This window comes from Vulpes lagopus, chromosome 10 (assembly GCF_018345385.1).
Source record: "Vulpes lagopus strain Blue_001 chromosome 10, ASM1834538v1, whole genome shotgun sequence".
In the NCBI taxonomy this organism is placed as follows: Eukaryota; Metazoa; Chordata; class Mammalia; order Carnivora; family Canidae; genus Vulpes; species Vulpes lagopus.
In genome coordinates, this window is record NC_054833.1 from 101,802,125 (window position 1) to 101,817,077 (window position 14,953).

Below are 14,953 nucleotides of genomic sequence, written 5' to 3' on the forward strand. Positions count from 1 at the left end.
TTGCTATTGGTTCCTGTCCCTGCGCCGTCGGTTGCCGTGGAGACCGAGCTATGGCAACCAGGAGAAGCCAAACTTGGTCCTCCCTCGCGAACCGCGTAGGGCTCCCCGGCGAGCGGCCGGAATCCGCGAGGCGGTCATGGCGCTCTACGAGCTCTTCTCCCACCCGGTGGAGCGCGGCTACCGCGCGGGGCTCTGCTCCAAGGCCGCGCTGTTCCTGCTGCTGGCCGCCGCGCTCACGTACATCCCGCCCCTGCTGGTGGCCTTCCGGAGCCACGGTGAGCTGCTCGCGGCCGCTGCGCGCACAGCTCCCCGCGGCCGGCTGCGCCCGCGCCCGCCCTCCTGACCTGCTGTCCGCCGCCCTCTCCCCCGCAGGGTTTTGGCTGAAGCGGAGCAGTTACGAGGAGCAGCCGACCGTGCGCTTCCAGCACCAGGTGCTGTTCGTGGCCTTACTGGGACCCGAGCGAGGCGGGTTCCTCGCCTGGAGCACCTTCCCCGCCTTCAACCGGCTGCAGGGGGATCACCTGCGCGTCCCGCTGGTTTCGGTGCGTGGTTCCCGCCCGGGGCCTAGAGGGCTCCCGGGACTGGGCGGGGGGGACGGGGGAGCGGGGAGAGGGCGACCAGCCCCGGCCGTGGGAAGCCCAGCTTGGGTGTGGGGGTCCCTGAACCCACGGAGGTTGTGTACAGAGACGCGTGGGCTTGGGCATAGATTTAATTCCCCGGGAAGTGACTCTTGTTTCACTCTTCTCCAAGCCGTCCACAGCCCCCAAGAATGTTAGCCCCTGCTGTCACCATGTGTCCTACAGGAGCCTGGGGATGGCCTGTCTCTGGCCCTCCTCATTTCCGTGGGCCTGGCTGATGAGTGCGTGGTCGCGAAACTTTCTTCAGGAGTCACGAAGGCCGAGTGCTGTTCTTATTAATTACCCCAATTTTTCGGTGCAGTTGTGCATCAGAGCACCGACTGGTTGGACATGCATTTTTATGCAGACCTAACACGTGGAAACCGAGGCGCTGATTGGTTCAGCGATCTACCCAGAATGTGCTTGGATCCCAGTCCCGCCTCTCTGAGCTTGTAGAATTAGATGCTGCTCATCTTGCAGTTGTCCGCGATGAAAAGGAGGCGTTTTACTGTCTTTAATTTAGAATTTGGTTCAGGATGAGTGAGTACTTCCTTTGCAATCGTTACCTTTCTGCTCATTTCTGAAAACATTTTCCTCTAGAAGTATGAAAATTCTACTTTTTCTTCTTCCAAAGCTGAATCTCTTTGCATATCTCAGAAATGATTGATCTACAAGGCAACTTGTGTAGCTGAAAAAAAATTCAGACTTTTTTTAGCAATTAAGTGAAAAAAAAATTTTTTTAAGATTTTATTTATTCATGAGAGACACAGAGAGAGAGAGGCAGAGACACAGGCAGAGGAAGAAGCAGGCTGCCTGCAGGGAGCCCAGTGCCCACTCGATCCCAGGACCCCGGGATCATGACCTGAGCCAAAGGCAGACACGCAGTCAACGAGCCACCCAGGTGCTCCGAAAAAAAATTTTTTTACATCTGATTGGTCATATGAATAACCACAAACAAAATACAGTTCAGATTACTTTTTTCCTGATTTTTCTGATTATAAAAATGCATATAAAATATATAATACCTAAGTGTAAAATATTAAAGACTTACAGGTATATATAATGACATAAAATTAAAGTTTGAGTTTGATATATGTACACTTATTAATCTTATTCTTTTAAAGATCTGCATAAAATTTTCATTATAGGGAAAAATTAATGGATTTAACTAGTTCCCTGTTGGTGGGTTCATGATGGGCTTTTACTATTTTCTTTCTTTTTTTTGTTAAGATTTTATTTATTTATTCATGAAAGACACACACAGAGAGAGGTAGAGACATATAGGAAGAGGGAGAAGCAGGCTCCATGCAGACAGACTGATGTGGGTACTCCATCCCAAAACTCCAGGATCATGCCCTCAGCCAAAGGCACACGCTCAACCTCTGAGCCACCCAGGCATCCCAGGATTTTACTTTTTTCACTATTAAAGAGCATACTGCAGTGAACAAGATTCTACTTTATTTTACTTAGAGACACAGGCAGAGGGAGAAGCAGGCTTCATGCAGAGAACCCAACGTGAGACTCAATCCCGGGTCTCCAGGATCACACCCTGGGCTGAAGGTGGTGCTAAACCACTGAGCCACCCGGGCTGCTCTGGATCAGATCTTTTTTTTTTTTTTTTTTTTTTTTTTTTTATGATAGTTACAGAGAGAGAGAGAGAGGCACAGACACAGGCAGAGGGAGAAGCAGGCTCCATGCACCAGGAGCCTGACGTGGGATTCGATCCTGGGTCTCCAGGATCGTGCCCCGGGCGAAAGGCAGGCGCCAAACCGCTGCGCCACCCAGGGATCCCGAATGGATCAGATCTTTTAAAATGATTTTAAAAAGTAAAACTGGAGTAGGAGACAAATTTCCCTCAATAACTCCTCTCTAATCATGACCTGTTGCCCATTTTCATTCTTGAGATGATAATGCCTGTGGGGAAGTGTGACTATGGAGAGGGGCTGTGTCCAGGTATGCTTTTCACGGTATACTCACAGTATTTCTGGTGTTCTGCATGCATGGGTTTCCTTTCCAAAAGTGGAAGCAAAGGTTTTCTTTATTCCAAACAAAAGATGTACTTTATTATTATTATTTTAAATTTTTAAAATTTATTTAATTTATTATTTTTTAGAGAGAGAGAGTGCGAGCAGAGCGGGGTGGTGCAGAGGGAGGGAGGTGGAAGAAAGATAATCTTAAGCAGGCTCCACACTGGGAGGAGGCAGTGCTCGCTTCCACAACCCTGAGATCATGACCTGAGCTGAAATGAAGAGTCTGATGCTCAACCAACTGAGCCATCCAAGCGCCCCTTGTTAGTTTTCCTTAGGTTAGCATTACCTGTCTTTTAAGTTTTTGTTAGAAGTTTTTGGGGTTTTTTTTTTTTCCATTACATTTGAGTATTCCTCTCTATCATACTCTCAGGTTACTTGAGTCTAAGTGTGCCCTCTCTCTCTCTCAAATAAATAAATAAAATGAAAACTTAAAGTAATCGTGAAAGCAAGGAGAGAGCATTAGGGTTCATTCATTTGTTCATCCACTACAACTGTTTGGTTCTCCAGTTGGACTGCTAGTTAGTTAGGCTCTGATCTCCATAACCAGGAACTACTCCCTTGAGACCACTGCCCATGTTCTAGTGTCTGTGTGTCAATTTTTGATCCACGAAACCAACCAACCATACCTGTATTTATATGGTGCCCAAAATTATTAATCATTTTTAATAGGGCAGATTTTACACTATAAAACACAAAACCAAAGCTCCTTTTTCCTAGTCTTTTTCCTCTGTTCTAGGCCAGTATCTATAAGTAATCCATGAACTATTTCGTCTGTGTTCTTTTTCAGTATATGATTTGCTTTCTTCCTAGTGAGCTCTTGGTTTGAGAATATTTTGAAATCTTGAGATACAAACAAATGAGCTAGAAGTTATAGTGGAAGTACAACAGCAACCCCAAAGGATAAACTCATTAGGAATAAGTTTAACAAGAAATGTATGCTTTTTTTATTTTTTTATTTCTTTATTTATTATTATTATTATTATTATTATTATTATTATTATTATTACAGAGAGAGAGAGAGAGGCAGAGGGAGAAGCAGGCTCCATGCAGGGTGCTGGACGTGCGACTCCATCTCCAGGATCACACCCTGGTGGTGCTAAACCACTGGGGGGCAGCCCCCGTGGCCCAGCGGTTTAGCGCCGCCTGCAGCCCAGGGCGTGGTCCTGGAGACCCTGGATGGAGTCCCATGTCGGGCTCTCTGCATGGAGCCTGCTTCTCCCTCTGCCTGTGTCTCTGCCTCTCTCTCTCTCTCTTTCTCTGCATTTCTATGAATAAATAAATAAAATCTTTAAAAAAAAAAAAAAAAGTAAACCACTGGGCCACCGGGGCTGCCCTGCTTTTTTTTTTTTTTTAAAAAGATTTTATTTATTTATTCATGAGAGACACACAGAGAGAGAGAGGCAGAGACATAGGCAGAGAGAGAAGCAGGCTTGATGCAGGGAGTCCGATGTAGGACTCGATCCCAGGACTCCAGGATTAAGCTCTGAGCTGAAGGCAGGCGCTCAACTGCTGAGCCACCCAGGCATCCTGAAATGTGTGCTTTAAAAAAAAAAAAAAAATGTTTTTAAAGGAGGGTCCCTGGGTGGCGCAGCGGTTTGGCGCCTGCCTTTGGCCCAGGGTGCGATCCTGGAGACCCGAGATCGAATCCCACGTCGGGCTCCCGGTGCATGGAGCCTGTTTCTCCCTCTGCCTATGTCTCTGCCTCTCTCTCTCTCTGTGTGACTATCATAAATAAATGAAAAATTAAAAAAATATATTAAAAAAAAATAAAATAAAGGAGGGTCCCTGGGTGGCTCAGTCAATTAAGCATCCAGCTCTTAATCTCAGCTCAGGTCTTGATCTCAGAGCCATGAGTTCAAGCCCAGCATTGGGTTCCAGGCTGGGCATAAAGCCTACTTAAATAAATAAACAAACAAACATTTTTAGAAAATAAATGTGCAGGATCTTTATGAGTAAAATTTAAAAAGACTGATGAATGGCACAAAGAAGATAAATGGTAATCTCTGTCATATTTTGACAGCATGAATATATCCTCCTTTGCTTAATCTATAATTTTAATGCATCCTCAATGAAAACATGACAATTTGGGGGTACAGACAGCCATATGGACAAAGAAGGAAAAATTCTAGGAGAAAGAGAAGGGTAATACAAGCAGAATAGCTCTCCCAGATATTAAACTGTACCTTAAAGCCATAATAAGTAAAGCAGTGTGGTTTGGGGAACTTGTATAAAAAATATAGAAAAGGACTCAAATATGATGAAGGTGGCATTTTAAAATCAGTAGTGAAAGATGACTTGTACGATAAAATGGGAAGTTAAGATGGAGCCAATGCTTAGACTATACATTAGAATTAATGTCCAGATAGGTCTTGACCTATTCAATTTAAAATATGGAATAGGGATGCCTGGGTGGCTCAATAGGTTAAGCAACTGATTTTGACTTAGGTCATGATCTTAGGGTACTGGGATTGAGTCTTGGATAGGGCTTCCTGCTCACTGGGGAGTCTCCCTCCTGCCTCCCCCCAACCCCGACTTGTGCACTCTCTCTCTCTCTCTCTCTCAAATAAAATCTTTTAAAAAAAATTATTGGCATGGTAAAACCATAAGCACAATCAAAACACAAATGACAACTAGGAAAAAAGCTTTATCATTTGTATCACTTGTGAAAAGCTCATTTTCCTAACATAAAGTGCCTATAGGTCTATAAATAAAAGGCCAACTACCAATAGAAAAATGGGCAAAGAATGTAAACAGTTCAAAGAAACAAAACCACATATGACTCTTAAACATATGAAGTCACAACTCATTATTAGAGAAATGCAAAGAATGTATCAGTGCCATTTTTAAAATATATCAAATAGGCAAAGCTTGAAGTCTGACAGCACCATGGTCAAGATATAGGAAAACTGGTGACCATTTGTGTATATCACTGGTGGTACTGTAGATTGATGTACCTCTTTGAAGGAATATTTGTCCATATTTATCAGAATTGCAAATGCATGCGCCTGCTTCCACTTATAGTAAGGTATCCAAAGATTTGTGCACACACGTGAAATGCCATGCATAAAAAGTTGCATTTGCAGCATTGTTATAACATAAGTAACTAATATACTAATAGAAGATTCATCAGAGAAATTGTGGTACTTCTACCCAGTGGAATGAATGTTGCATAGCCTTTTTTTTTTTTTAATGAGGTAGATCTCTATATATTGATGTGGAATTACTTCCAAAAGAAACTGATAAGTATAAAAAACAAAAATTGTATATAGTATGTTTCCATTCATATAAAAATAATAGAAAAAATAAAATGTGTATGGATGTGTATACATATATGTACATGCATGCTCTTACTCTTTCTGACAACACTTATTGCTCTGTGGAAGGAACTAAGTGGCTGAGGTTAGGGTGGGGGAGAAACATTTTTACTATATATCCTTTTGTACTTTTTAAATTTTGTACCATGAGAATGTAGTACATAAGACTTTTAGATTATAATGACAATAATTTTTTAAAGATTTTATTTTTATTTATTAATGAGAGACACAGAGAGAGAGAGAGAGGCAGAGACACAGGCAGAGGGAGAAGCAGGCTCCATGCAGGGAGCCCGACATGGGACCTGCTCCCGGGACCCCAGGATCATGCCCTGGGCTGAAGGCGGCGCTAAACCGCTGAGCCACCGGGGCTGCCCAATGACAATAATTTTTTAAAGATTCATTTATTTGAGAGAGAGAGAGAGAGAGAGGAAAAAAAAAAAGCACGTGAACAGGGGGAAAGGCAACAGGAAAGGGAGAGAATCTCAAGCAGACTCCATGCTGAGCATGGAGCTCTATGCCGGGCTTGATCTCACCTGAGATCAACAACTGAGCTGAAACCAAGAGTTGGATGCTCAGTCAACTGATCCCGCCAGGAGCCCCATAATGGCAATAATTTTTAAAGGAAAAATTTACAAGTAAGGCAAAAACAAACCAAAAAACAATGAAAATTTAAAAGCAGGTAAGGGGACACCTGGGTGGCTCAGGGGTTGAGCGCCTGCCTTCAGCCCAGGGTGTGATCCTGGAGTCCCAGAATCGAGTCCCACATCAGGCTTCCTGCATGGAGCCTGCTTCTCCCTCTGCCTGTGTCTCTGCCCCCACCCCTGTGTGTGTGTGTGTGTGTGTGTGTGTGTGATGAATAAATTAATAAATAATTTTAAAAAGAGGTAAGTATATAAAATGACATAACTGCTTTGGAAAATAGTTTGCAGTTCCTCAAAAAGTGAAACATGGAATTAAGGTATTTTCCAACACTTCCACTCCTAGGTATATGTGTACCCAAGAGAATTGAAGAGCTGACAAAAACTCGTGCGCAAATGTTCATAACAGCTTTTTACCTAATAGCAGAAAATTAGAAACAACCCAAATGTCCATCAATGAATGGTTAAACAAAATGGGTTATAGCCATATAATGGAATGTTATTCAGCCACCAAAAGAAATGGAATCATATGCTATGGCATGGATGAACCTTTAAAACATGCTAAGTGAAGCCACAAGGTAGCACAGTTTATGATTCCATTTATGTGAAATGTTCAGAAGAGTCAAATCTGTAGAGACAGGGGTTCCAGGGGGTTGGTGAATTGGGGGTGGGGAGAAATGGGTAGTGACTGCTAATGAGCATAGGGTTTCTTTTTTGGATGATGAAAATGTTTTGAAATTTGAATTAGATAGGTGTGATAGTTGTACAATTTCATGAAATCCTAAAATCTAACAAACTATATTTTCTGTAATTTTATGGTATGTGGATTATGTTTCAATTTTGTTTTAAACAGGTAGGTGATCCCCTGGTGATAAACTTACAAGCCATAGTAATAAAAATTATTGTTAATTTACTGTTTCAGGCATATGCTAGGCATTTTATCATTAGATAATACATTTAAAGTCCTTTACAGAGAACTTGGCCTGTGATAATCACTAAGTGTTAGCCCTTATTTTTTTTTTACATATATTATGTCTTTAATCTGCATAGTAACCATGTGATGTAGAGGTTATACCCCTCAGAGAAGTGACATCATTTGCCTAGTTCTTTTTTTTTTTTAAGATTTTATTTATTTATTCATGAGAGACAGAGAGACAGAGACAGAGAGAGAGAGGCAGAGACACAGACAGAGGGAGAAGCAGGCTCCATGCAGGGAGCCCAATGTGGAACTCGATCCTGGGTCTCCAGGATCACACCCTGGGCAGAAGGCAGCACTAAACCGCTGAGCCACCCAGGCTGCCCATTTGCCTAGTTCTTTTTTTTTTTTTTTTTTTTAAGATTTATTTATTTATTTATTCATGATAGACTTAGAGTAAGAGAGAGAAAGGCAGAGACTCAGGCAGAGGGAGAAGCAGGCTCCATGCTGGGAGCCCGACGTGGGACTCGATCTTGGGACTCCAGGGCTGCACCATAGGCCAAGGGCAGGCGCCAAACCGCTGAGCCACCCAGGGATCCCCCATTTGCCTAGTTCTTAATTGAACAGTCAAGACTATAACACAAGGGTTTGTCATTCTATATCATATACTCTTAACTCTTATTGCAACAAATGCCCCCCCACCCCCACCCCCGCCAAATCCCAACAGGCTAGACTAACTACAGCCTGTCTAAGAAACTCCACAGGAGACCAGGGAAGCAGTGGTTTTAGGTCAAGGTTTGACCAAATACTTGGGAGTGGCTTTGTGGTTGCTAATTTGGGAAAATGCCTCAGAAGCCAAAAATAGCCTTCCTTCTGCTTTAATCAGCTCACCTTGGACAGCATCTCTAAAGTCCCTGTGCTTTTAATGCTTTATAAATCCGAGTTTCATATTGTTGCTGTTGTTAAGGACAGAAGAAAAAAAGCACAAGGTGACCAGTCCCTTCAACAAGCCTGATTTAGCTCTTTAAGGCATGTGTGGACCTAGAAACTATGGGGGCTGAAGGCTATAGGAGGATGCAAGAAGAGTGGAGAGCGTCGTGTCTAAGATACAGTTTTCACATTATTTTAACCATGAAAACCAAATGTTGAGCAAAACCAAATGACTCAATCAGAGGAGGGGCAGAGGGAGAGAGAAAAAGGATACCTCGAGCAGACTCCATGCAGAGCATGGAGCCCATCATGGGGCTCCATCTCAGGATCCCAAGATCATGACCTGAGCTGAAATCAAGAGTTGGGTGCTTAATCAACTGAGCCATCCAGGCACTCCAAAAGCCTTCTTAAGAGCCCAGACCAATGGATTTAGTTCCGTTTATGGATTTTTAAAAAAATGTTGTATCTCCAATATGCTTGATGGCCTCAAGGACAAAATTACGTAGACAAGTATGAATATCGGGCAGCCCAGGTGGCTCAGCAGTTTAGCACCACCTTCAGCCCAGGGCATGATCCTAGAGTCTCAGGTTCAAGTCCCACGTCAGGCTCCCTGCATGGAACCTGTTTCTCCCTCTGCCTGTGTCTCTGCTTCTCTCTCTTTCTGTGTCTCTCATGAATAAATAAATAAAGTCTTAAAAGTATAGATATCATTGGGTCATAAAGTGATGCAGAAGAATCACAATGGAAAGAAGTTTTAGGAATCCCTAGATCAATTTATTTAGCTTATATTTTTATGTGCAATAAATATGATCTAATATAAATATACCTAGAATCTAAAAGCTTTTAATAAGTATAAAGGAAATGCTCTCAGTAATTAGAAAGCATTGTGTCATAATTTAAAGAAGTATTTTGCTTTTCTGTTGGCATATAAAGTAATGATGCATTTTATAATTGATAGTATCTTAGATTCATTGAAATACAGGTAGCAAGGATTTGATGAGTCTAGGAGCCATGAAGTATTGGTCCTTACTCTGTTGGAGACTCAAAGACTGATGCCAAAGAGTATTTTCAACATTAAAAGAAAAAAATGAAACACCAATGATGACAAGTATATAGTAAAATAGACACTGGTATAAAATAAGAAATTAGGGGTGCCTGGGTGGCTCAGTGGTTGAGCATCTGCCTTTGGCTCAGGTCGTGATTCCATAGTCCTAAGATTAAGTCCTGCATCTGGCTCCCCACAGGGAGCCTGCTTCTCCCTCTGCCTATGTCTCTGCCTCTCTCTCTGCATCTCTCATCAATCAATAAATAAAATCTTTATAAATAAATAAATAGGGCAGCCCACCTGGCTCAGCGGTTTAGCGCCTACCTTCAGCCCAGGGCGTGATCCTGGAGTCCCGGAATCGAATCCCACGTCGGGTTCCCTGCATGGAGCCTGCTTCTCCCCTGCCTGTGTCTCTGCCTCTCTCTCTCTGTGTATCTCTCATAAATAAATAAATTAAATATTTTAAATTAATTAATTAACCTTGAGGCACCTGGCTGGCTCAGTCAGTATAGTTTGCGACTCTTAATCTAGGGGTTGTGAGTACGAGCCCCATGTGGCATGTTGAGATTACTTAAAAGAAAAATCTTATAAAAAATGAAGACATTAACTTTTAATAAAAGAATGTGACTCGAAAGCATAAAAGTTATGAAAACAAACAAGATCCTAACAAAATTCCAACAAACCATCAAATACTTTGCAAGTCAGAGCACTCTGGAAACAATGGCAGTGATTAAGTTTACAGTAACTCTTACAGTCACATGGTATGCAGGTTAGTGAATCTTGTTCCAGTTCCAAACCCACTCTCCTATATGCTCCTTTGTGACCTCACGCTGAGTTGCTGAAAACCACATTCCCCTTCACCCACTGGCTCTTGAGGTCCTACCTGTAGGAGGTATGATGAGCCTGCTTCTGGAAGTTGGAAAAAACTGCAACCAGAGTGAAGAACCATTCATAGGGGTGGAGGGGAGGGAGAGGGTGGTGTGGGATGAGGAACTGATGCAAACAGGAAGGAGAAAGTCTCCTTCAGCCTTACTCCCTCTAGTGGGTTCTTTGTCTAGGTTTCTGTGGTCTGGCTCAGCTCCATTAGGTAACACTGGTCCCTTCCCTTCCTTCTCCAGCTCTAGGCACAGACCTCCATCCTGCCATCACCCTCTGCATGTTACCACATAATTCCCTTCCTGCCTTTCTGGTCCTCTAATACCCTAGTTACTAATTATCCCCTATACTAAACTCCCTCCATTAAAGTTATTGTTTATTTTTTTAAAAAAAGATTTTATTTATTCATGAGACAAAGAGAGGCAGAGACACAGGCAGAGGGAGAAGCAGGCTCCGTGCAGGGAGCCTGATGTGGGTCTCGATCCCGGGACTCCAGAATCATGCCCTGGGCTGAATGCAGGCACTCAACTGCTGAGCCACCCAGGGATCCCCTAAAGTTATTGCTTATTTTAGTTTCTGTCTTCCACCTTGCACCCAGATGGATCCAGGCTGACTGATGAGAATTGACCAAACCTGCCAATGCCTACATTGATCTCATCTAGTATATTAGTATTGGTTTCACATATATCCTAAAGGATTACCTGCTTTAACTCCCAGAAATCTTTGAAGTCGGGTTCTTGTGGGTTATTATAGAAGGAACACATAATAGAGCCTGAAATCTCAGTCCTAGCCCCAGTTTTGGCACTGGGCCCCAAACCATCTCTTAGCCTCAGCATAACTATATAAAGATCTCTAAATAGGGACACCTGGGTGGCTCAGTGGTTGAGCCTCTGCCTTTGGCCCAGAGCGTGATCCCGGAGTCCTGAGTTGGGGTCCCGCATCAAGCTGCCTGTGTGGAGCCTGATTCTTCTTCTGCCTGTGTCTCTGCCTCTCACTCTCTCTGTGTCTCTCATGAATGGATAAATAGAATCTTAAATAAATAAATAATAAATATCTCTAAATATTGCTAATTATTACTAGAACTGGGATATGCAGAGGAATCAGATGGGACAATCAGTGGATATAAAAATTGCTCCAGTTGTATATCTGCCTTATAAAAATAAGGGGCCAATATAACTTATGAATTCTCTTAGCCAAACACCCCAATTGGGTTTTAGATACTAACCTTGAATTGTGTTAAAGAATGATTAGTTCTCCGAATGCCTGTCTTTGTAACTTGTACATGTGTTAAGCTTGATTTGAACTACATGGAACAAAGGAGTGGATTTCATCAGTGGTCCGAGTGCTGGCATAGAAACATAGCCCACCCTGCCAGCCCTGTGGGGTGAGAGCCGGACCTGGCAATGGGCACTTGTGGGAAATGCAGTGTTTGCATCATCCTTCACCACATGACTACCTTGGCCTCTGCTTCCACCTCCTCCTCACTCACTCGGCTGCACTGGCCTTGTCGTTCCCATAAGCACTGACCCACTTTGCCCACTTTGCCCACTTTGCGTAGAGCACAGAGCAGGTGCGCTCTGTCCGCAGGGATCACCCTTCCCCTAGATGTATCTGTGCCTCTTCATCTCACTTCATTCCAGCCTCCCACAGTCAGATCCTCCTGAATATTTTCTGTACGAATGGCTGTGAAATCATACCGTGTCATTCTTTAATTGAAGCCTGCTTCATTTCTCTTTGTGGTACTTATCACATTTATTTGTTTATTGATCTGTTTTCCGCCTCCCTGGCTGGGAATGTAAGCCCCATTAGGGTAAGGAATTTGTCTATTTTGTTTGCCATTGTATTTCCAGCACCTGACAGTGCCTGGCATGTAGTAAGCCCTTAAACAAATACTTGACAGAGTAATGAGTAAATTTAACAAGCATACACTACTTATGGTGCTGTGCCAGATATCTATCCTGTGTGAACGTGGAGTAAAAATATGTGCACAAATAATATACTTACTGACTTGCTCTCAAACTTTTGATGCTGGCTTTTTGCAAAAAGATTTGTCCTACCAACATCTTCTCCTTGAGGGTTTGTTGTTGTTTTTAAGTCTAGACATTTTAGTCCTGGAAAGAGGACCAGATTTGAAGTCAAAGACATGGTTTCAAATCTTTACCATTACTAGCCATGCCCAATAAATCCTTCAATCTCCCTGTACCTCAATTTTCTCATCCATACAATGGGGATAATACTTGCTCTGCTTACCTCAGGCTTATTGTAAATGTCAAATGAAAACAATGCATTTCTCTCACGCTGTGTTGGGGTCTGGATTCTTCTGACAACCCCCCCCACCCCCCCCACCCCAGCCACTATCCTGTCTTGCAAGGTAAGACATTTGATCTTTGTCTTCCTGTCCAACCCTAAAGATCCAGAAGCCATGGATCCACTACAGAGAGTGAACCTGACTTTGTCTTGCAAGTCTTCCCAACTGAAGAAAATTCACAGGAAGACAAGGCAGCCTCTTTTCCATCCTACTCATAGTTGCTCATACATAATTGCCTCCGTAACTTGATCATCAGCCCTGGTAACAAATCTCCCTCCCCTACACCTGTGAAGCTGATGGAACAGGACAGAGAAAACAGAATCCAACAGAACAGAAAGGGTAGGTTTCTCTAAAACAAGGCCTAGGATAAGGACATTATTGTCTGGAAGGAAAGACATGATTAAAAGGTCCTGAAAACTGAGATAGCTCCATCTCAAACAACCTTAGGAGCCCGAAAAAGAACAAAGAATGGCTTCCTTGCATAATAATAACAACAGTGGAAAGCAACTGTGAATCCATTCACAGAGTATGCCAATGGGAATGTTGATATGCCATAGTAGAACCCTTCTGGGACCCTGCAGAGGAGTAGGATCAGTTGTAGCAACAGGATCCAGAGCTGTCCCGAGGAATCATGTCCCCAGTGATCATACTTCAGTGACTTGACTCCTATTAGTCATTTTAGGATCAATATGAGGTCCAACTATGGGTAGTAAAACTGGATTCTGGTGATTTTTGTGAGCTGTCATTTGTAGTTTTTGTGCTTAGATCTCTATTTTCCCTACCTTCGTGTACATAGTTTATAAACCATCTGTGTGGTTTTCATGACTTGCTGATTTTATTTAGGTTTCTCTTTAATTGTATTGATTGGTACTAAAAGATGCACGAGGCTTTCAAGCCCTGATGTCAGTGAGAATGAGTTCCAGTATCAATAGTCTGAGGGCAAAGACACTTGTGGTGGAAAAAATTAAAATAGAGTTTGGTGGTTTTCTCCTGAGTCTGCTTGGGAGATGAATGTATAATGATTAGGATACATTTCTTTTTTATTAAAAAAAAAATGACTTCTAGAGCAATAGATTTATTTAAATATTCTCTACAAACTCAAACAGGTTTCTGTCTTTTTTTTTTAAGATTTTATTTATTCATGAGAGACACAGAGAGAGAGAGGCAGAGACACAGGCAGAGGGAGAAGCAGGCTCCATGCAGGGAGCCTGACATAGGACTCGATCCTGGGACTCCAGGATCAGGCCCTGGGCCGAAGGCAGCGCTAAACCGCTGAGCCACGGGGGCTGCCCTCAGACATGTTTCTAAAGAAAAAAGAAAACACCAGCAACAAAACGCAAAAGATTGAAGGAAACAACTAAAATAAACAAACAAGCACACATATATATGCCATCAGGTGTTTTTCTTGCTGCCTCCGAGCTCCTCCTGTTCAGTATGACCCTTGAATATTTGAGAAGCATGATTATGAAGTTCAGATTCCAGCATATATCCAGCATATATCCAGCAGTATCTTTCCCCGATATTGATCCACTTATACCCATGTATTATTTCTTTTTATTCTTTCGGTGAGGGAGATAAATACTCTGTGTAGCAGAACAGTGGGTTACTGTGTACAGCGGGTACTGTGGATTTTAAGCCAGGTCTCTGAAGGACCAGGGTCACTGGCTCTCTTTGGGTTTCCTAGACTAGAGAAGAAGACAGGAACCAGGATGGGAAAATGGACATGCTGCATTTTAAACTGGAGCTTCCTCTGCAGTCCACGGAGCATGTTCTTGGTGTACAGCTCATCCTGACTTTCTCCTATCAATTGCACGTGAGTCTATTCCTTAGGGAAGCCCGTCCCTGCCTTTTTGTCTTTTTTTAAAGATTTTATTTATTTATTTGAAAGAGGTGGGGGGGAGCAGAGGGAGAGGGAGAAGCAGACTCCTCATAGAACAGGGAGCCCGAAACAGGGCTCGATCCTAGGACCCTGGAATCATGACCTAAGCCAAAGACAGATGCTTAACTCATGGAGCCACCCAGGTGCCCCGTGTCTGTTAATAGAACTGAGCCCTCTTTCTGATTTCTAGGAAAACCCATGCTGCAGAAGACTCTTTTCTGAGATGTAGTTTGGAATTTAATTGAGGCAAATCATGGGTTTCTCATTGGAGTCGTATCAATGTGTGTGAGCCTTCGACAGCTCAGAGGGTTCTGGGCAGAGGGCTTCCTGTATGGCTAGGCAGGTGTTTGAGGGGCTGGCAGGCTGCCGCCACAGACAGGGGTGCCAAGAGCCCACAGGC

The 14,953-nt window shown here is 43.1% G+C and overlaps 1 protein-coding gene across 1 annotated transcript in view; it reads left to right on the forward strand.

Moving 5' to 3' along the window:
• The window catches only part of TMEM231 (transmembrane protein 231), a 20,839-nt gene continuing 5,886 nt past the window's right edge, over positions 1-14,953 (forward strand). The window contains exons 1-3 of the mRNA XM_041770585.1: positions 1-275; positions 373-542; positions 14,359-14,487. Coding sequence (XP_041626519.1) covers positions 137-275; positions 373-542; positions 14,359-14,487 — 438 coding nt within the window. The 5' untranslated portion in view covers positions 1-136. The remainder of the gene's footprint in view (positions 276-372; positions 543-14,358; positions 14,488-14,953) is intronic.